At 58.0% G+C, this 20,243-nt stretch overlaps 2 protein-coding genes across 2 annotated transcripts; one reads left to right on the forward strand and one right to left on the reverse strand.

Moving 5' to 3' along the window:
* Nucleotides 1-1,881: 1,881 nt before the first annotated feature.
* Nucleotides 1,882-4,853, reverse strand: LOC140411272 (zona pellucida sperm-binding protein 3-like). The gene is made up of 9 exons (XM_072500394.1): nt 4,458-4,853; nt 3,328-3,443; nt 3,141-3,244; nt 2,870-3,047; nt 2,660-2,786; nt 2,493-2,581; nt 2,282-2,400; nt 2,081-2,206; nt 1,882-1,997 (listed from the first exon to the last, which is right to left on the reverse strand). The coding sequence occupies exons 1-9, from the start codon at nt 4,851-4,853 to the stop codon at nt 1,882-1,884; spliced, it is 1,371 nt and encodes a 456-aa protein (XP_072356495.1).
* A 12,077-nt stretch (nt 4,854-16,930) lies between these two features.
* LOC140411273 (zona pellucida sperm-binding protein 3-like) lies at nt 16,931-19,922 on the forward strand. Its single transcript, XM_072500395.1, has 9 exons — nt 16,931-17,326; nt 18,334-18,449; nt 18,533-18,636; nt 18,730-18,907; nt 18,992-19,118; nt 19,197-19,285; nt 19,374-19,492; nt 19,565-19,690; nt 19,774-19,922. Exons 1-9 carry the CDS (start codon nt 16,931-16,933, stop codon nt 19,887-19,889), a joined length of 1,371 nt encoding a protein of 456 aa, XP_072356496.1. The 3' UTR covers nt 19,890-19,922.
* The last annotated feature ends 321 nt before the right edge of the window (nt 19,923-20,243 follow it).

A 20,243-nucleotide genomic window follows, 5' to 3' on the forward strand; every position in this document is an offset into this window, starting at 1 on the left:
CCTTCAGCCCACAGAAACTCGGTTATCGTGTGCCCAAGTAAACTTGTGCAAGGATAAGAGTTTTCAATACGCCGTTTAGCTTCTTGCTTCCGAGTGTTTTCATAACCGGTGTTTGTGTTACAGTCGGAGTTGTGGAGGGCCTAATTTTCTGGAAGAAATTTACCATTGTTGTGGTCTCACCTTCCTTTCACCGTCCGCTCTGGTTGGTGGGGTCTCACCTTCCTGTCACTGTCCGCTCTGGTTCAGTCACAATAATTGCCAGCACATAATTCCGTAGTCGAGGATCAAAACGGGACCCGAGCGCTTCGAACTCGCTCACTCGAGGGGCGACTGGTCAGGAATAAACTGTGGTCCCTCTTTCTCTCTCGTGAAGTTGCACGAGTGGGGCACTCCCGGCTGACATGCCACCATCAACAGGAGAGAGACTCGCACAGGCATAGGTGGCAGTCAGGGTGACTGACGCGGCACAAGGACAATCCCACTGGTCAGGTATAAACAGTGAGACTTGTTCCCCCTCTTACGAAGCTGTCGCAGTGAGAGACTTCTGGGTTGTGGTTTCAACACCTGCAAGAGAGACACGGAGACACCCAACACGAGCCTGTTGTGGAGTAAAGGAAACCCTTTTCCACTCGTGTTCCCTTAGCCTTAATGGACTGGTTCAGTTGGAGGTCAGCTAACCTTGTTCTCAATTCCCTACAGGGAAATTATTTCCCCTAGATCTACAGCCCCGTCCATCACACGAACCTGACCCCCATCCACTGACTCCATCTACACCTCCCGCTGCCTGGGGAAAGCGGGCAGCATAGTCAAAGACCCCTCCCCACCCGGCTCACTCACTCTTCCAACTTTTTCCATCGGGCAGGAGATACAGAAGTCTGAGAACACGCACGGACAGGCTCAAAAACAGCTTCTTCCCCACTGTTACCAGACTCCTAAATGACCCTCTTATGGACTGACCTCATTAACACTACACCCTGTATGCTTCACCCAATGCTGGTGTTTATGTAGCTGCATTATGTACCTGTGTTGCCCGATTATGTATTTTCTTTTCACGTACTTGGTGGTCTGTTGAGTGGCTCGCAGAAACAGACATGTCACGGTACATCAGCACACGTAACAATAAACAAATTCCAAAGTTTCAACACCTCAGATCAATCTTCGACCAGGAAGATTCACACTCAGCTCTTTAAGCCCCAGTCTTCATTCTGGGCAATAACTTCAAGCCTGGTCAGAACAAGATGTCACCTCTGCTATTTGAATGTCAAGATTCCCAAATCCAGGGGTGGGAGCTCGGAAGAGGCCATTGTCACATCTGCCCAGGTTGAAAACCATCTGTCTGGACTTACCTACAAGCTCAGGATATCAGAATCCTGATGAAATTCAGGCACCTAATCAGATCTCTGGGAACCAGCAGAGGTCAACACCACCCCACAAGACAGGCTTGGAGATTCAGTTAACAGGCAGGCAATTAAATGCTCCAACCAGAAAGGCTGATCAAATAACATCCTCTCCCCCTCCCAGTGTGCACCATACCCTGGTTCCAGCAAAGCACGAACATGACCCTGGGAATACAATGTGCCCACGCTTCAGGTGGCAAACATCACCCTGGGAGAGGAGTAGACAACCCCAATAAACAGCCCCACCAGGGGGTCCGAGACCCACTCAGCCATACTGGGTACCGGGCGAACGAACTGAAACGGAGCCAGAAAAAACAGCCCCCATTAAAAACTACCCTCTCCTCAAGTAGAAGAACCCTTCAAGGGGATGTGGATCTTGGGGGCTTGGAGCACAGGCCCCAGCCATTATTTCCATGGACTGGGGAAAAACGACAGACCAGACAGCTCCCAGTCACAAGGAATCAGGGCTTTATTGATGATTAGATCACTGGCTGAACAGAGTTGGTTTACGTTTCCTGTACAGGAACAAGGCGATCAAGGAAGCAGAGATGAGAGAGACGGCCGTCACAGTCAGGGTCAGGACCACGAGAGACTCCACACCTACAAAACCCAATGAGAAACCAATGGTTAGTGACGGAAACACCGAGGGGAAAATGGAAACCAGCAAACGGACAACTCCCCACCTGGAGGCCCCTCCTGCATCCTTCCCTCATTCAGGGAGGCCATCGCCAGGTTGGTCACATCGGTGTCCAGAATGAGCAGGGGTCCGAGTGAGGCCTCAGCCTCCCACTTCAATCCAGCTTCGCTCTCTGCAATATCAGACATTCCAGTTAGAGAGAGGGGGAAAGGGGGAACCTCCAACATCTAGAGGATCAATGTCCTACCAGCTTCAGCTACAAGATCTCTCCTTCCTCTGGATCCGAATCGCAGCTCCCGCGGGACACAGTTACCCACACGGCAACAGGCACAAATGTCAACGCTCCATTCCTCCAATGGGGCCCAACTAAATGAGAAAATGTCAGTCAGGCAACCAGGTTGTGCATCACTTCTCCACACAAACCCCTCCCCGAGAGAGAGAGAGAGAGAGAGACTCACACATTCTGCATCTTCTGGAAAGTACAAGCTTTGTTCCTGGAATCTCTCCGATCTGCGGGAGCTACTTTCAGGTGGCAGGTGATGAAAATCTGAGGGACACCAACACAAGTCGTTATTTAGTGACTCCCTCCCAACACCAGCGATCCCCATGATCAGCTTCCTCTTACCAAGGAACGGTCATCTCCAAAGAAACGGAACGCATCCAGGTCAAACCGGAGCTTGTCCACCTCCCGCTCGACTCTTGGCAACACAAAGGTCGAAAAGGAGTCTTCAGCTTCGCTGTCCAGGAGGCAGCTGAAGATTAAAAAGAGGGGCACCAGGTGAATAAGTGAAGCCAGTGAGATGGGAGCAGCTGGAGAAAGCAGAGAGCTCCTTACCCATTGTGGTCAATGATGCTGTATCTCGGGGTGGAGTCCTGGTCTGGGCTCAATGTAGCTACACAGCGGTCAATGTAGAGCTTCAGGGGCATGTGGTTGGTCATGGACACCGAGGCCTCGATGTGAATGAGGTCACCCAGGTGGTAGACAGTGGAAGTGCGCTCTGTAAGCCAGTCCCCTAAAGAACAAGAGGACCAAGGGTTAGAGACAGTGGATGTCACTCCCAGAGAGTGAAGACAGGAAATCACTGCCCCATCCACCCATCACGTACCATTCATTAGGCGCAGGGAGAATGACAGACTCCCTTCTCCAGACCTGGTGGAGCTGAATGGGATCCAGGTGGGCCTGATGGGGTTACTGCTCACATTGCCCTTCCTGGAAAGACAGCAGAGTCATTAAGACAACTTCAGAGAATCCCAGCAGCTGTGGATTTTAGAGAATAGAGTAAAGCTTCTCACCTAAAGTAACGACACTCAATGGGAACGAGCGCTCCATTCGTTCTCACAATGACAGATCCAGGATACTCTGGGCGGTGGCTCAGGTGGGTGGAGTAGATCAGGAAATCTCCAGACATCTGAAAGACACCAGGTTAAGGAAAGAACAGGTCGGAAATGAGAAAGTTCTACACAGGGGTCAACAATGAACTCATCCCATCCAGTTTAAACAATTCCCAGGGGGATTGACAGGGTCGGTGCAAAGAGGCTGCTGTCCCCACAGCTGGTGTGTATTAGGGGCATCTCAGGTCAGGGGTCAGTCATTTAGGACAAACATGACAAGGAATTTCTTCATTCTGCAACTCCTGAATCTTTGGAATTCCCTATCCCAGAGAGTTGGGAACGCTCAGTCACCGAGCATATTCAGGACAGATGGATTTACTTTTGGACATCAAGGGAATCATGTTGGGAGCCCAGGGACATGGGATGTTGTGGGAAGTTCAGCCCAGATCTTAATGAATGAACGGGGAACAGGTTGGAGGGGCCACAAGGCCTCATCTGTTATTTGTGTTGCTCGGCAACCTCAAGCAATTTATACACGGAGAGAGAGAGAGAGAGCACAATAGCACAAGACCAGGACCAATTAACAGGGAATTGATTCAGGACAGCTTCAGTGAACAGGAAAAGGAACCACAAATTGACAATAATATGAAGCCTGGAAATAGGACAGTTTTAATCCAGTGCCTCGTTGATCAAAATGACTGGGGAAGTGTAGAGCTCCTCTTTAGTCCAATCTATCTAAATTCATTCTGTCCATTAACACCCAACCCAATTGGATTAAACCTGGACTGAAATTGAACCCCCAGTTCAATTGATCTGAACAAGGGGGAAATGGAGCTGAAAATCAACAAGAGGAAAAGCTTGGAGGAACCAAAGAGAAGCTTCCAGAACAATGGGGTTGATGTCACAAGGTTTGAGACGGAGAGCAGTGGAAGCAAAGTACAACGCAGAATAGAAAGCTAGTCAGGGGGGGTTTATGAAGCAGGACACAGCTATCTCCTCAATATCAATGACATCTCACCAAGTGTTGGAATGAAGAGCGGGGAACAATCTCCAGCCCCCAGCTTCCAGCCAGAGTTGAGGATTGACATTACCTGCAATCTGCTGCCACACTCATGGAGTCCATAGTCAAAGAGGGCAGTGTGGTTCTGAGAGTAGATCCTGGTTGGCCGACAGCCTGCTGACCCCAGGGTCAGGTCAGCAGCTTGAATCAGGTGCCCGGTTCCAAATAAATCCAGCTGGGCCCAGACCAGCAGCTTGTCCTCTCCGCACTGCACCGTCACAGTCTGCAGCGGAGACACACTTTGACCCTCAGACACACGGAAATGGGAAGCAAAGGGAGGCCCAGGAGGAGGGAGTCGCTGAGGCCCAGGGGAGGCGTTGACTCTGCTCCATGGAAACCTCTGTCCTCGAAACCGTTGCCAAGTATCAGAGGAATGAACAGATCCGATAAACACCAGGACCAAAACCCTCACTCCAAAATCCCCCATGATGCCGAACAACTGAACCATCCTGTCCACCAGGGAGCAGCACCTTTTATCCTCACAGCCCTGCACTCACCTGAACTCTTTTGAGGTCAATCAGCTAATTATACTGAAAGAAACAAACTCAGGGGGAAATTAAAAGGGGCCGTTCCTGACAGGGGCCCAAATGAAACAAAGGTTCACGGAAACTTGACAAACGCCCCGCTGCGTGGGTGGGGGCGCGCTCTCTCCATCCTGGCTGGAAAGGTAGGCCCGATGGGTATCCATGGAGACACAGCAAAGCCTGATGGGTAAAAGGCGGGATTCAGCAAGGGAATACATAATAAAGGCGTTTCGGAGACTTGGCGAGTTCCTGCCGTGCATCTTGTAGATGGGACACACGGCTGACACTGTGCGTCGGTGGGGGGGGGGGGGGGAGTGAATGTTTGTGGAAGGGGAGCAATCAAGCGGGGCTGCTTTGTCCTGGATGGTGTCGAGCTTCTCGAGTGTTGTTGGAGCTGCGCTCATCCAGGCAAGTGGAGAGTATTCCCTCACACTCCTGACTTGTGCCTTGTCGATGGTGGACAGGCTTTGGGGGGGGTGGTCAGGAGGTGAGTTACTCTCCGCAGGATTCCCAGCCTCTGACCGGCCCTGGTAGCCACAGTATTACTATGGTTAGTGCAGTCCTGTTTCTGGTCAATGGTAGCCCCGGAAGTTGGCAATGGGGCATTCAGGTCCATGGGCATTGGGTGCCCATTGAAGTCCATGATACTCAGATCAGCATGAAGGCTGACATACAATATGGTAACTCGCTGGCAAACCCAATCTTTGCCGACACTGGCGCTGGAACATTTCCCGGTAGGTTTAGACAATACTGGGACATTCTCAGGATGGAATGGCCCTCCGTGGTACTGCCAACTGCTGTCACTGCCCCCCCTCCCACCCCCCCAGTAGATGTTCCCTGGCTGGCCCAGTCAGCATCCGGCCCCCCTGCCTCCCTCTGAGCCTCTGCGGCGCGGCCTGGGAATCTACAGAGACTGGGTCTCACACAGCCATGCCCGGTGGGCAGTGACCCCTGAAATAGGAGCCGTCCTTCGCTGGTCACTGAGATCAAATAAACACAGCAGAAAACACTGCCTTACCCAGAGGCAGCACTCAGTGCCCACTCTGCCATCCTTACCCAGAGGCAGCACTTAGTGCCCACTCTGCCATCCTTGCCCAGAGGCAGCACTCCGTGCCCACTCTGCCATCCTTACCCAGAGGCAGCACTCAGTGCCCATCTGCCATCCTTACCCAGAGACAGCACTCAGTGCCCACTCTGCCGTCCTTACCCAGAGGCAGCACTCAGTACCCACTCTGCCACCCTTACCCAGAGGCAGCACTTAGTGCCCACTCTGCCATCCTGACCCAGAGGCAGCACTCAGTGCCCACTCTGCCATCCTTACCCAGAGGCAGCACTCAGTGCCCATTCTTACTGCCATCCTTACCCAGAGGCAGCAGTTAGTGCCCACTCTTACTGTTATCCTTACCCAGAGGCAGCACTCAGTGCCCACTCTTACTGCATCCTTACCCAGAGGTAGCAGTTAGTGCCAACTCTTGCTGCCATCCTTACCCAGAGGCAGCACTCAGTGCCCACTTTGCCATCCTTACCCAGAGGCAGCACTTAGTGCCCATTCTGCCATCCTTACCCAGAGATAGCACTCACTGCCCACTCTGCCATCCTTACCCAGAGGCAGCACTCAGTGCCCACTCTGCCATCCTTACCCAGATGCAGCACCCACTCAGTGCCCACTCTGCCATCCTTACCCAGAGGCAGCACTCAGTGCCCACTCTGCCATCCTTACCCAGAGGCAGTGCCCATTCAGTGCCCACTCTGCCATCCTTACCCAGAGGCAGCGCTCAGTGCCCACTCTGCCATCCTTACCCAGAGGCAGCACTCAGTACCCACTCTTACTGCCATCCTTACCCAGAGGCAGCACAGTGCTGACTCTGCCATCCTTACCCAGAGGCAGCACTCAGTGCCCACTCTGCCATCCTTACCCAGAGGCAGCACTCAGTACCCACTCTTACTGCCATCCTTACCCAGAGGCAGCACTCAGTGCTGGCTCTGCCATCCTTACCCAGGGGCAGCACTTAGTGCCCACTCTGCCATCCTTACCCAGAGGCAGCACTCAGTGCCCACTCTGCCATCCTTACCCAGAGGCAGCACTCAGTGCCCACTCTGCCATCCTTACCCAGAGGCAGCACTCAGTGCCCACTCTGCCATCCTTACCCAGAGGCAGCACTCAGTGCCCACTCTGCCATCCTTACCCAGAGGCAGCACTCAGTGCCCACTCTGCCACCCTTACACAGAGGCAGCACTTAGTGCCCACTCTGCCATCCTTACCCAGAGGCAGCACTCAGTGCCCACTCTGCCAACCTTACCCAGAGGCAGCACTTAGTGCCCACTCTGCCATCCTTACCCAGAGGCAGCACTCAGTGCCCACTCTGCCATCCTTACCCAGAGCCAGCACTCAGTGCCCACTCTGCCATCCTTACCCAGCACCCACTCAGTGCCCACTCTTCCATCCTTACCCAGAGGCAGCACTCAGTGCCCACACTGCCATCCTTACCCAGATGCAGCACTTACTTCCCACTATGCCATCCTTACCCAGAGGGCCCAGTCTCAGCAGGCCATCGCTGAGAGCATCGGGGGCATTGCCCAGGCGATGGCCCAGTCTCAGCAGCATCGGGGGCATTGCCCAGGCGAGGGCCCAGTCTCAGCAGCATCGGGGGCATTGCCCAGGCGAGGGCCCAGTCTCAGCAGGACATCGCTGAGCATCGCGGCACTGCCCAGGCGATGGCCCAGTCTCAGCAGGCCATCGCTGAGCATCGGCGACATTGCCCAGGCGATGGCCCAGTCTCAGCAGGCCATCACTGAGAGCATCGGGGGCATTGCCCAGGCGAGGGACCAGTCTCAGCAGGCCATCGCTGAGCATCAGGGGCATTGCCCAGGCGAGGGACCAGTCTCAGCAGGTCATCCCTGAGAGCATCGGGGGCACTGCCCAGGCGAGGGCCCAGTCTCAGCAGGTCATCGCTGAGAGCATCGGGGGCATTGCCCAGGCGATGGCCCAGTCTCAGCAGGCCATCGCTGAGAGCATGGGGGCATTGCCCAGGCGATGGCCCAGTCTCAGCAGACCATCGCTGAGCATTGGGGGCATTGCCCAGGCGATGGCTCAGTCTCAGCAGGCCATCGCTGAGAGCATCGCGACATTGCCCAGGCGATTGCCCAGTTCCAGCAGGCCATCGCTGAGCATCGGCGACATTGCCCAGGCGAGGGCCCAGTCTCAGCAGGTCATCCCTGAGCATCGGGGGCATTGCCCAGGCGAGGGCCCAGTCTCAGCAGGCCATCACTGAGCATCGGGGGCATTCCCCAGGCGATGGCCCAGTCTCAGCAGGCCATCGCTGAGAGGATCGGGGGCATTGCCAAGGCGATGGCCCAGTCTCAGCAGGCCATCGCTGAGCATCGCGACATTGCCCAGGCGATTGCCCAGTTCCAGCAGGCCATCGCTGAGCATTGCGACATTGCCCAGGCGATGGCCCAGTCTCAGCATGCCATCGCTGAGAGCATAGCGGCATTGCCCAGGCGATGGCCCAGTCTCAGCAGGCCATCGCTGAGAGCATTGCGACATTGCCCAGGCGATGGCCCAGTCTCAGCAGACCATCACTGAGCATCGGGGGCATTGCCCAGGCGATGGCCCAGTCTCAGCAGGCCATCACTGAGAGCATCGGCGACATTGCCCAGGCGATGGCCCAGTCTCAGCAGACCATCGCTGAGAGCATCGGGGGCATTGCCCAGGCGATGGCCCAGTCTCAGCAGGCCATCCCTGAGACCATCGGGGGCATTGCCCAGGCGATGGCCCAGTCTCAGCAGGCCATCACTGAGCATCGCGGCATTGCCCAGGCGATGGCTCAGTCTCAGCAGGTCATCGCTGAGAGCATCGGGGGCATTGCCCAGGCGATGGCCCAGTCTCAGCAGGCCATCGCTGAGCATCGGGGGCATTGCCCAGGCGATGGCCCAGTCTCAGCAGGCCATCGCTGAGCATCGGGGGCATTGCCCAGGCGAGGACCCAGTCTCAGTAGACCATCGCTGAGCATTGGGGGCATTGCCCAGGAGATGGCCCAGTCTCAGCAGGCCATCACTGAGCATCGCGCCATTGCCCAGGCGATGGCCCAGTCACAGCAGACCACCGTTGAGCATCGGGGGCATTGCCCAGGCGAGGGCCCAGTCTCAGCAGACCATCGCTGAGAGCATCGGGGGCATTGCCCCGGCGATGGCCCAGTCTCAGCAGGCCATCGCTGAGCATCGGAGGCATTGCCCAGGCGATGGCCCAGTCTCAGCAGGCCATCGCTGAGCATCGCGACATTGCCCAGGCGATTGCCCAGTTCCAGCAGGCCATCGCTGAGCATTGCGACATTGCCCAGGCGATGGCCCAGTCTCAGCATGCCATCGCTGAGAGCATAGCGGCATTGCCCAGGCGATGGCCCAGTCTCAGCAGGCCATCGCTGAGAGCATTGCGACATTGCCCAGGCGATGGCCCAGTCTCAGCAGACCATCACTGAGCATCGGGGGCATTGCCCAGGCGATGGCCCAGTCTCAGCAGGCCATCACTGAGAGCATCGGCGACATTGCCCAGGCGATGGCCCAGTCTCAGCAGACCATCGCTGAGAGCATCGGGGGCATTGCCCAGGCGATGGCCCAGTCTCAGCAGGCCATCCCTGAGACCATCGGGGGCATTGCCCAGGCGATGGCCCAGTCTCAGCAGGCCATCACTGAGCATCGCGGCATTGCCCAGGCGATGGCTCAGTCTCAGCAGGTCATCGCTGAGAGCATCGGGGGCATTGCCCAGGCGATGGCCCAGTCTCAGCAGGCCATCGCTGAGCATCGGGGGCATTGCCCAGGCGATGGCCCAGTCTCAGCAGGCCATCGCTGAGCATCGGGGGCATTGCCCAGGCGAGGACCCAGTCTCAGTAGACCATCGCTGAGCATTGGGGGCATTGCCCAGGAGATGGCCCAGTCTCAGCAGGCCATCACTGAGCATCGCGCCATTGCCCAGGCGATGGCCCAGTCACAGCAGACCACCGTTGAGCATCGGGGGCATTGCCCAGGCGAGGGCCCAGTCTCAGCAGACCATCGCTGAGAGCATCGGGGGCATTGCCCCGGCGATGGCCCAGTCTCAGCAGGCCATCGCTGAGCATCGGAGGCATTGCCCAGGCGATGGCCCAGTCTCAGCAGGCCATTGCTGAGCATCGGCGACATTGCCCAGGCGATGGCCCAGTCTCAGCAGACCATCGCTGAGAGCATCGTGACATTGCCCAGGCGATGGACCAGTCTCAGCAGGCCATCGCTGAGCATCGGCGACATTGCCCAGGCGAGGGCCCAGTCTCAGCAGGTCATCCCTGAGCATCGGGGGCATTGCCCAGGCGAGGGCCCAGTCTCAGCAGGCCATCACTGAGCATCGGGGGCATTCCCCAGGCGATGGCCCAGTCTCAGCAGGCCATCGCTGAGAGCATCGGGGGCATTGCCCAGGCGAGGGTCCAGTCTCAGCAGGCCATCACTGAGCATCGGGGGCATTCCCCAGGCGATGGCCCAGTCTCAGCAGGCCATCGCTGAGAGCATCGGGGGCATTGCCCAGGCGATGGCTCAGTCTCAGCAGGCCATCACTGAGCATCGGGGGCATTGCCCAGGCGAGGGCCCAGTCTCAGCAGGCCATCGCTGAGCATCGCGGCATTGTCCAGGCGAGGGCCCAGTCTCAGCAGGTCATCACTGAGCATCGGGGGCATTGCCCAGGCGATGGCCCAGTCTCAGCAGACCATCGTTGAGCATCGGGGGCATTGCCCCGGCGATGGCCCAGTCTCAGCAGGCCATCGCTGAGCATCGGGGGCATTGCCCATGAGGGCCCAGTCTCAGCAGGCCATCACTGAGAGCATCGGGGGCATTGCCCAGGCGATGGCCCAGTCTCAGCAGACCACCGTTGAGCATCGGGGGTATTGCCCAGGCGAGGGCCCAGTCTCAGCAGACCATCGCTGAGAGCATCGGGGGCATTGCCCCGGCGATGGACCAGTCTCAGCAGGCCATCACTGAGCATCGCGCCATTGCCCAGGCGATGGCCCAGTCTCAGCAGACCACCGTTGAGCATCGGGGGCATTGCCCAGGCGAGGGCCCAGTCTCAGCAGACCATCGCTGAGAGCATCGGGGGCATTGCCCCGGCGATGGACCAGTCTCAGCAGGCCATCGCTGAGCATCGGCGACATTGCCCAGGCGAGGGCCCAGTCTCAGCAGGTCATCCCTGAGCATCGGGGGCATTGCCCAGGCGATGGCCCAGTCTCAGCAGGCCATCACTGAGCATCGCGGCATTGCCCAGGCGATGGCCCAGTCTCAGCAGGCCATCACTGAGAGCATCGGCGACATTGCCCAGGCGAGGGCCCAGTCTCAGCACGCCATCGCTGAGAGCATCGGGGGCATTGCCCAGGCGAGGGCCCAGTCTCAGCAGGCCATCACTGAGCATCGGGGGCATTGCCCAGGCGATGGCCCAGTCTCAGCAGGCCATCGCTGAGAGTATCGGGGGCATTGCGCAGGCGATGGCCCAGTCTCAGCAGACCATCACTGAGCATCGGGGCCATTGCCCAGGCGAGGGCCCAGTCTCAGCAGGCCATCGCTGAGCATCGGGGCCATTGCCCAGGCAAGGGCCCAGTCTCAGCAGGCCATCGCTGAGAGCATCGGGGGCATTGCCCAGGCGATGGCCCAGTCTCAGCAGGCCATCACTGAGCATCGCGACATTGCCCAGGCGATGGCCCAGTCTCAGCAGGCCATCACTGAGCATCGCGACATTGCCCAGGCGATGGCCCAGTCTCAGCAGGCCATCGCTAAGAGCATCGGGGGCATTGCCCAGGTGATGGCCCAGTCTCAGCAGGCCATCACTGAGAGCTTCGCGGCATTGCCCACGCGATGGCCGAGTCTCAGTAGGCCATCGCTGAGCATCGCGACATTGCCCAGGCGATGGCCCAGTCTCAGCAGGCCATCGCTGAGAGCATCGGGGGCATTGCCCACGCGAGGGCCCAGTCTCAGCAGACCATCGCTGAGCATCGGGGGCATTGCCCAGGCGATGGCCCAGTCTCAGCAGGCCATCACTGAGAGCATCGGGGGCATTGCCCAGGCGAGGGCCCAGTCTCAGCAGGCCATCGCTGAGCATCGGGGGCATTGCCCAGGCGAGGGACCAGTCTCAGCACGCCATCGCTGAGAGCATCAGCGACATTGCCCAGGAGATGGCCCAGTCTCAGCAGACTATCACTGAGCATCGGGGGCATTGCCCAGGCGATGGCCCAGTCTCAGCAGGCCATCACTGAGCATCGGGGGCATTGCCCAGGCGATGGGCCAGTCTCAGCAGGCCATCGCTGAGAGTATCGGGGGCATTGCCCAGGCGATGGCCCAGTCTCAGCAGGCCATCACTGAGCATCGGGGGCATTGCCCAGGCGATGGGCCAGTCTCAGCAGGCCATCACTGAGAGCATCGCGGCATTGCCCAGGCGATGGCCCAGTCTCAGCAGGTCATCGCTGAGCATCGGGGGCATTGCCCAGGCGATGGCCCAGTCTCAGCAGACCATCGCTGAGCATCGGGGGCATTGCCCAGGCGATGGCCCAGTCTCAGCAGGTCATCGCTGAGCATCGCGGCATTGCCCAGGAGATAGCCCAGTCTCAGCAGGCCATCGCTGAGCATCGGGGGCATTGCCCAGGCGATGGCCCAGTCTCAGCAGGCCATCACTGAGCATCGGGGGCATTGCCCAGGCGATGGCCCAGTCTCAGCAGGCCATCGCTGAGCATCGGGGGCATTGCCCAGGCGATGGCCCAGTCTCAGCAGGCCATCGCTGAGCATCGGGGGCATTGCCCAGGCGATGGCCCAGTCTCAGCAGACCATCGCTGAGCATCGGGGTAGAATTGCCCAGGCGATGGCCCAGTCTCAGCAGACCATCGCTGAGCATCGGGGGCATTGCCCAGGCGATGGCCCAGTCTCAGCAGGCCATCGCTGAGCATCGGGGGCATTGCCTAGGCGATGGCCCAGTCTCAGCAGGCCATCGCGGAGAGCATCGGGGGCATTGCCCAGGCGATGGGTCAGTTTCAGCAGACTATCGCTGAGAGCATGGGGGCATTGCCCAGGTGATGGCCCAGTCTCAGCAGGCCATCGCTGAGTCCATCGCGGCATTGCCCAGGCGATGGCCCAGTCTCAGCAGGCCATCGCTGAGAGCGTCGGGGGCATTGCCCTGGCGATGGCTCAGTCTCAGCAGGCCATCGCTGAGTGCATCGGGGCATTGCCCAGTCGAGGGCCCAGTCTCAGCAGGCCATCGCTGAGAGCATCGCGGAATTGCCCAGTCGAGGGCCCAGTCTCAGCAGGCCATCGCTGAGAGCATCGGGGGCATTGCCCAGGTGCTGGATGGTGTCGAACAGACTCAGAAGGAGGTGGCGTAGTCTCAGACAGGGATGGCCCAGTCCCTGAGCTCCATCGCTGCTAACGTTCCGACCCTGGTGGATACCACAGCGGGCCTCCAGGATCGGCAGCGCCGGCTGTCGGTGGTTCCTTGGGGCTTGTCTCCTCTCGCACCCCCGTCCCATCGAGCCGCGCGGGGCCCACCGGGCACCCCGAGGGAGGAGGAGGTGCTGGGGCCCGAGCCGGTGACTCCTGCAGGGGAGGTCCTGGAACACTGCGGCATTTCGGACTCCCCCCGTCCTGTCCCTGGCGCATCTGGTGGGCAGTGGGCAGAACAGTGTGGCACCATGCCATCCAGCACGCCCGCGGAGCAGCCTGGCCCGTCCAAGCTGGGCCGCCCCAGGAACCGAGAGCCAACAGGGAGCCAGGTCGCAGGGCAGGAGTCCCAGCAGTCCGCTCCCACTCCTGCTGCACCGTCTGGGGAGGCACAGAGACGTAATGGTAGTGCCCGTAAGGCCATGAAGTTAGACATCTAGTAAGTTGGCACGGGTGCAGGGCACAGTTTAGTTATAGGGGCTCGGGCACAGGTATGTAACCCTTCTAATTAAACTCACTCTTACACTAATGCAAGCTGCCTCTGTGATATGTCCGCTGCTGCGGGGTTGGGTAGGGGACTGAGTGCCACTGTGCTCGAGGGGTGATGGAACGTAGAGCCCAGGTGGGTATAATTGCCCCCCCCCCCACCGGACGGCCACGGCACCCCACCCCCAGCGATCCAACATGGCCATGTGATGGAGTGTCCGTAACGCATACAGGGACCACCCAGGTGGAGGGTGTAGCTGTGGCCGTGTGTCAGACAGTGTCTAACGATTTGGAGCTCACAGCTGGCACAGCGGGTTCTCATTGCCCTCCTTGGCATCGAGCCCACCCGCGTCCGCAAGCAACCGTGTGAGCCCAGCCCGTTGTGCCGCGGGTGGGTGTGTAGTGGAGGGGTGTTGTGCATGCGGTGGTGTGGGAGCTAAGGGTGGTGGGTGCTGTGGGAGGTGGGGGTGGTGAGGGGGTGCCGTACGGTGCTGCCAGTGCCCCCGCTCAGCGAGTCCCTACGCCCCTAATTGGTGCAACCTGCGGCGATCAACGCCTCCCGTGCTCGCTGGCCAAGCCGGTGCTGTCGTGCAGCCTCCCGTCCTCCCGTATTGTGCAGGACGCAGCAGGACACAACCATGCGGCCGACCCTCTCCGGGTACGGGAGGGGCCCTCCAGAGTGGCCCAAGGCACCTGAAGCGCATCTTCAGCAGCCCAAAGCACCTCTCGACCACCCCCCTGGTCGCTGCGTGGGCATCGTTGTAGCGGGTCTCGGGCATCGGTCTGTGGCCTCCGTATAGGCGTCATCAGCCACGACCGCAACGGGTAACCCTTGTCGCCCAGCAACCAGCCCCTCAGCCGGGGGGGGGGGGGTCCCTCGAACATGGCAGGGATTAACGACTGCGCCAGGATAAACGAGTCATGCACACTGCCCGCGTACCGGGCGCAGACGTGCAGAATCTTCATCTGGTGGTGACAAACCACCTGAATGTTCATGGAGTGGGCCCTGTTCTCCGCAGGTGTCCACATGGCGACATGCACCCCATCGATCGCCCGCTGTACCATGGGTATCCTGGCCACGGCAGCGAATCCCGCTGCCCGGGCATTCTGGTGGGCGCGGTGCACTGGGAACTGGATGTACCGGTCCGCGTCAGTCACTGCGCGGATGCACCTGTGCGCCGATGCCTGGGAGATGCCGGTCGGCGACTGGAACGAGCCGGTGGCATCGACGTTCAGGGCCACCGTCACCTTGACGGCCACCGGGAGAGCATGTCCTCCCCCAGTGCCACGCGGTGCCAGGTGCGCCGTCAGGTGGCAGAAATGGGCGACCGTTTCTCGGCTCATCCGGAGCCTCCCCTGTCCGGCAGGTCCTCGAAGGACATGCGGGGCGCCGAGAGACACAAGGCCTCATCGGCCGCCTCCGGCGCCTTGGCACCGCCACCACCACCCCCTCCCCCTCCTCCTCCTCCTGCTCCACATCCTGTGCCTCACCCTCGTTGTCCTCCGCTCCTCCTGTGCCCATCCGGCGGGCGGCCCTGCAGCCTGAGCAGGTGCCACCTGCCCCCCTGCAGCCCGTCCCTCTGCTGCAGCCGCCACTGCCGCAGCCGCTCTGAGCCGCCTGCGCCGACGTTGCCACAAGGCCGCATGCAGGGCAGCGGCTCCGGCCACGGCGGCCAACATCGCTGGCGGGTGCCCAAACATTATGATCTGCAGGGATCGGGGGGGGGGGGGGTATACAACATGTTTAACGATGGTGCGTGGCCCCCTCTGCAGCCAGGTGCCGTGGGCTACATGTCTGCCCCGGTTGGCTGATTGCGCCACAGCCGCACATGCACCCAGACCCCTGCCCACACCCTGCGTGCTCCGCCCAGTATTGCCCGTCCCTCCTGCTGGCACCACCAGTGGATTGCACTGCCCTCACAGGGGGCTGCCATGGGAGCAGCCCTGGACCTACCCGCGGGTGGGTGCCGCCGGCTGGGAGGGCCGCCCCCTGGGGGGGGGGGGGTGGGGGGGGGGGGGGGGTCCGGCTCCCAATGCCCACATCCGGCAGCCTTGCGCTCGGCCAACGCTCGGGGTTGGTGCCCATCAGCATCGCGCGGAAAATCGGCGCCATTTCCGATTGCCCGAAGCGGCTCTGCCTGAGAGAATCCCGCCGTCGGAAGGTTGAGAAGGGGCCTTGGTGGTGAAGCGGAAGAGAAAATGGCGGATCCGAGTCATCAACGTCCTTCCGATGGACAATGGAGAAGTTGACGGAACTCCTCACCGTGAATTGCAGGAGCTGAGACGGGTGATGTTGGCGGTCCGGTCCAAAGCGATGGAGAAGGCGGCGGCTCCCGTTGGCGTGACTTTGGAGAGGGTGGAGCGGCGGTTCGAATTGGAAGGCGTGACCATTTGGGAGGTGGAGAAGGCCGTCTCAGACCACAGTATTGGTGGCGAGGTGGACAATCAGGAGAACTGGTACAGGCGCCAGGGCCTGAGGCTTATTGGGCATTGAAGGTACAAACCCCACAGAGGATGTGGCAAAGATGCCCGGGAAGGCAGTGGGGGAAGGGTCTTTGTGAAGGGGGGGCTCCCATCAGGCCCTGGGGACTCATCTACTTTAATGCTTTTTAAGATGCCCAACACCTCCTCTTTATTAATATCAGCATATCCTCGACCCTATACTCCTCATCCAACAAGGTCCTTCTCTTTGGGGAATACTGAGGTAAAGTATTCATTTAGTATCTCTCCCATTCCCTCTGGTTCCGTACATAGATTCCCTCCAATATCCTTGAAAGGGCCAACCCTTTGCTGTGTCTCCATGGATACCCATCGGGCCTACCTTTCCAGCCAGGATGGAGAGAGCGCGCCCCCGCCCACGCAGCGGGGCGTTTGTCAAGTTTCCGTGAACCTTTGTTTCATTTGGGCCCCTGTCAGGAACGGCCCCTTTTAATTTCCCCCTGAGTTTGTTTCTTTCAGTATAATTAGCTGATTGACCTCAAAAGAGTTCAGGTGAGTGCAGGGCTGTGAGGGTAAAAGGTGCTGCTCCCTGGTGGACAGGATGGTTCAGTTGTTCGGCATCATGGGGGATTTTGGAGTGAGGGTTTTGGTCCTGGTGTTTGTTGGAGCTGTTCATTCCTCTGATACTTGGCAACGGTTTCGAGGGCAGAGGTTTCCGTGGAGCAGAGTCAACGCCTCCCCTGGGCCTCAGCGACTCCCTCCTCCTGGGCCTCCCTTTACTTCCCATTTCCGTGTGTCTGAGGGTCAAAGTGTGTCTCCGCTGCAGACTGTGACGGTGCAGTGCGGAGAGGACAAGCTGCTGGTCTGGGCCCAGCTGGATTTATTTGGAACCGGGCACCTGATTCAAGCTGCTGACCTGACCCTGGGGTCAGCAGGCTGTCGGCCAACCAGGATCTACTCTCAGAACCACACTGCCCTCTTTGACTATGGACTCCATGAGTGTGGCAGCAGATTGCAGGTAATGTCAATCCTCAACTCTGGCTGGTAGCTGGAGATTGTTCCCCGCTCTTCATTCCAACACTTGGTGAGATGTCATTGATATTGAGGAGATAGCTGTGTCCTGCTTCATAAACCCCCCCAGACTAGCTTTCTATTCTGCGTTGTACTTTGCTTCCACTGCTCTCAGTCTCAAACCTTGTGACATCAACCCCATTGTTCTGGAAGCTTCTCTTTGGTTCCTCCAAGCTTTTCCTCTTGTTGTTGTTCAGGATTTTCAGCTCCATTTCCCCCTTGTTCAGATCAATTGAACTGAGGGTTCAATTTCAGTCCAGGTTTAATCCAATTGGGTTGGGTGTTAATGGACAGAATGAGCTGAGATAGATTGGACTAAAGGAGGAACTCCACACTTCCCCAGTCATTCGGATCAACGAGGCCCTGGATTAAAACTGTTCTATTCCCAGGCTTCATATTGTCAATTTGTGGTTCCTTTTCCTGTTCACTGAAGCTGTCCTGAATCAATTCCCTGTTAATTGGTCCTGGTATTGTGCTCTCTCTCTCTCTCTCTCTCCTTGTATAAATTGCTTGAGGTTGCCGAGCAACACCAATAACAGATGAGGCCTTGCGGCCCCTCCAACCTGTTCCCCGTTCATTAAGATGAGGACTGAACGTCCCACAACCTCCCATGTCCCTGGGCTCCCAACATGATTCCCTTGATGCCCAAAAGTAAATCCATCTGCCCTGAATATCTTCGGTGACTGAGCGTTCCCAACTCTCTGGGATAGGGAATTCCAAAGATTCAGGAGTTGCAGAATGAAGAAATTCCTTGTCGGGTTTGTCTTAAATGACCTGACCCCTGACCTGAGATGCCCCTAATACACACTAGCTGTGGGGACTGCAGCCTCTTTGCACCGCCCCTGTCAATCCCCCTGAGAATTGTTTAAACTGGATGGGATGAGTTCATTGTTGACCCCTGTGTAGAACTTTCTCATTTCCGACCAGTTCTTTCCTTAACCTGGTGTCTTTCAGATGTCTGGAGATTTCCTGATCTACTCCACCCACCTGAGCCACCGCCCAGAGTATCCTGGATCTGTCATTGTGAGAACGAATGGAGCGCTCGTTCCCATTGAGTGTCGTTACTTTAGGTGAGAAGCTTTACTCGATTCTCTAAAATCCACAGCTGCTGGGATTCTCTGAAGTTGTCTTAATGACTCTGCTGTCTTTCCAGGAAGGGCAATGTGAGCAGTAACCCCATCAGGCCCACCTGGATCCCATTCAGCTCCACCAGGTCTGGAGAAGGGAGTCTGTCATTCTCCCTGCGCCTAATGAATGGTACGTGATGGGTGGATGGGGCAGTGATTTCCTGTCTTCACTCTCTGGGAGTGACATCCACTGTCTCTAACCCTTGGTCCTCTTGTTCTTCAGGGGACTGGCTTACAGAGCGCACTTCCACTGTCTACCACCTGGGTGACCTCATTCACATCGAGGCCTCGGTGTCCATGACCAACCACATGCCCCTGAAGCTCTACATTGACCGCTGTGTAGCTACATTGAGCCCAGACCAGGACTCCACCCCGAGGTACAGCATCATTGACCACAATGGGTAAGGAGCTCTCTGCTTTCTCCAGCTGCTCCCATCTCACTGGCTTCACTTATTCACCTGGTGCCCCTCCTTTTTAATCTTCAGTTGCCTCCTGGACAGCGAAGCTGAAGACTCCTTTTCGACCTTTGTGTTGCCAAGAGTCGAGCGGGAGGTGGACAAGCTCCGGTTTGACCTGGATGCGTTCCGTTTCTTTGGAGATGACCGTTCCTTGGTAAGAGGAAGCTGATCATGGGGATCTCTGGTGTTGGGAGGGAGTCACTAAATAACGACTTGTGTTGGTGTCCCTCAGATTTTCATCACCTGCCACCTGAAAGTAGCTCCTGCAGATCGGAGAGATTCCAGGAACAAAGCTTGTACTTTCCAGAAGATGCAGAATGTGTGAGTCTCTCTCTCTCTCTCTCTCGGGGAGGGGTTTGTGGAGAAGTGATGCACAACCTGGTTGCCTGACTGACACTTTCTCATTTAGTTGGGCCCCATTGGAGGAATGGAGCATTGACATTTGTGCCTGTTGCCGTGTGGGTAACTGTGCCCCGCGGGAGCTGCGATTCGGATCCAGAGGAAGGAGAGATCTTGTAGCTGAAGCTGGTAGGACATTGATCCTCTAGATGTTGGAGGTTCCCCCTTTTCCCTCTCTAACTGGAATGTCTGATATTGCAGAGAGTGAAGCTGGATTGAAGTGGGAGGCTGAGGCCTCACTCGGACCCCTGCTCATTCTGGACACCGATGTGACCAACCTGGCGATGGCCTCCCTGAATGAGGGAAGGATGCAGGAGGGGCCTCCAGGTGGGGAGTTGTCTGTTTGCTGGTTTCCATCTTCCCCTCGGTGTTTCCGTCACTAACCATTGGTTTCTCATTGGGTTTTGTAGGTGTGGAGTCTCGCGTGGTCCTGACCCTGACTGTGACGGCCGTCTCTCTCATCTCTGCTTCATTGATCGCCTTGTTCCTGTACAGGAAACGTAAACCAACTCTGTTCAGCCAGTGATCTAATCATCAATAAAGCCCTGATTCCTTGTGACTGGGAGCTGTCTGGTCTGTCGTTTTTCCCCAGTCCATGGAAATAATGGCTGGGGTCTGTGCTCCAAGCCCCCAAGATCCACATCCCCTTGAAGGGTTCTTCTACTTGAGGAGAGGGTAGTTTTTAATGGGGGCTGTTTTTTCTGGCTCCGTTTCAGTCTGTTCGCCCGGCACCCAGTATGGCAGAGGGGGAGTGAGTGGGTCTCTGACCCCCCCTGGTGGGGCTGTTTATTGGGGCTGTCTACTCCTCTCCCAGGGTGATGTTTGCCACCTGGAGAGTGGGCACACTGTATTCCCAGGGTCATGTTTGAGCTTTGCTGGA

This window comes from Scyliorhinus torazame, chromosome 4 (genome assembly GCF_047496885.1).
Source record: "Scyliorhinus torazame isolate Kashiwa2021f chromosome 4, sScyTor2.1, whole genome shotgun sequence".
NCBI lineage: Eukaryota > Metazoa > Chordata > Chondrichthyes > Carcharhiniformes > Scyliorhinidae > Scyliorhinus > Scyliorhinus torazame.

Excerpts from the sequence above, each read along its gene's own strand:
- LOC140411272 (XM_072500394.1), bottom strand. The coding sequence starts at position 4,853 with ATGGGGGATTTTGGAGTGAGGGTTTTGGTCCTGGTGTTTATCGGATCT. Across the intron at positions 2,582-2,659 it reads TTGGAGATGACCGTTCCTTG|ATTTTCATCACCTGCCACCT; the intron begins GTAAGAGGAAGC and ends GGTGTCCCTCAG. Across the intron at positions 2,207-2,281 it reads AGATCTTGTAGCTGAAGCTG|AGAGCGAAGCTGGATTGAAG; the intron begins GTAGGACATTGA and ends CTGATATTGCAG.
- LOC140411273 (XM_072500395.1), top strand. The coding sequence starts at position 16,931 with ATGGGGGATTTTGGAGTGAGGGTTTTGGTCCTGGTGTTTGTTGGAGCT. Across the intron at positions 18,908-18,991 it reads AGCATCATTGACCACAATGG|TTGCCTCCTGGACAGCGAAG; the intron begins GTAAGGAGCTCT and ends TTTAATCTTCAG. Across the intron at positions 19,286-19,373 it reads TTCCAGAAGATGCAGAATGT|TTGGGCCCCATTGGAGGAAT; the intron begins GTGAGTCTCTCT and ends TTTCTCATTTAG.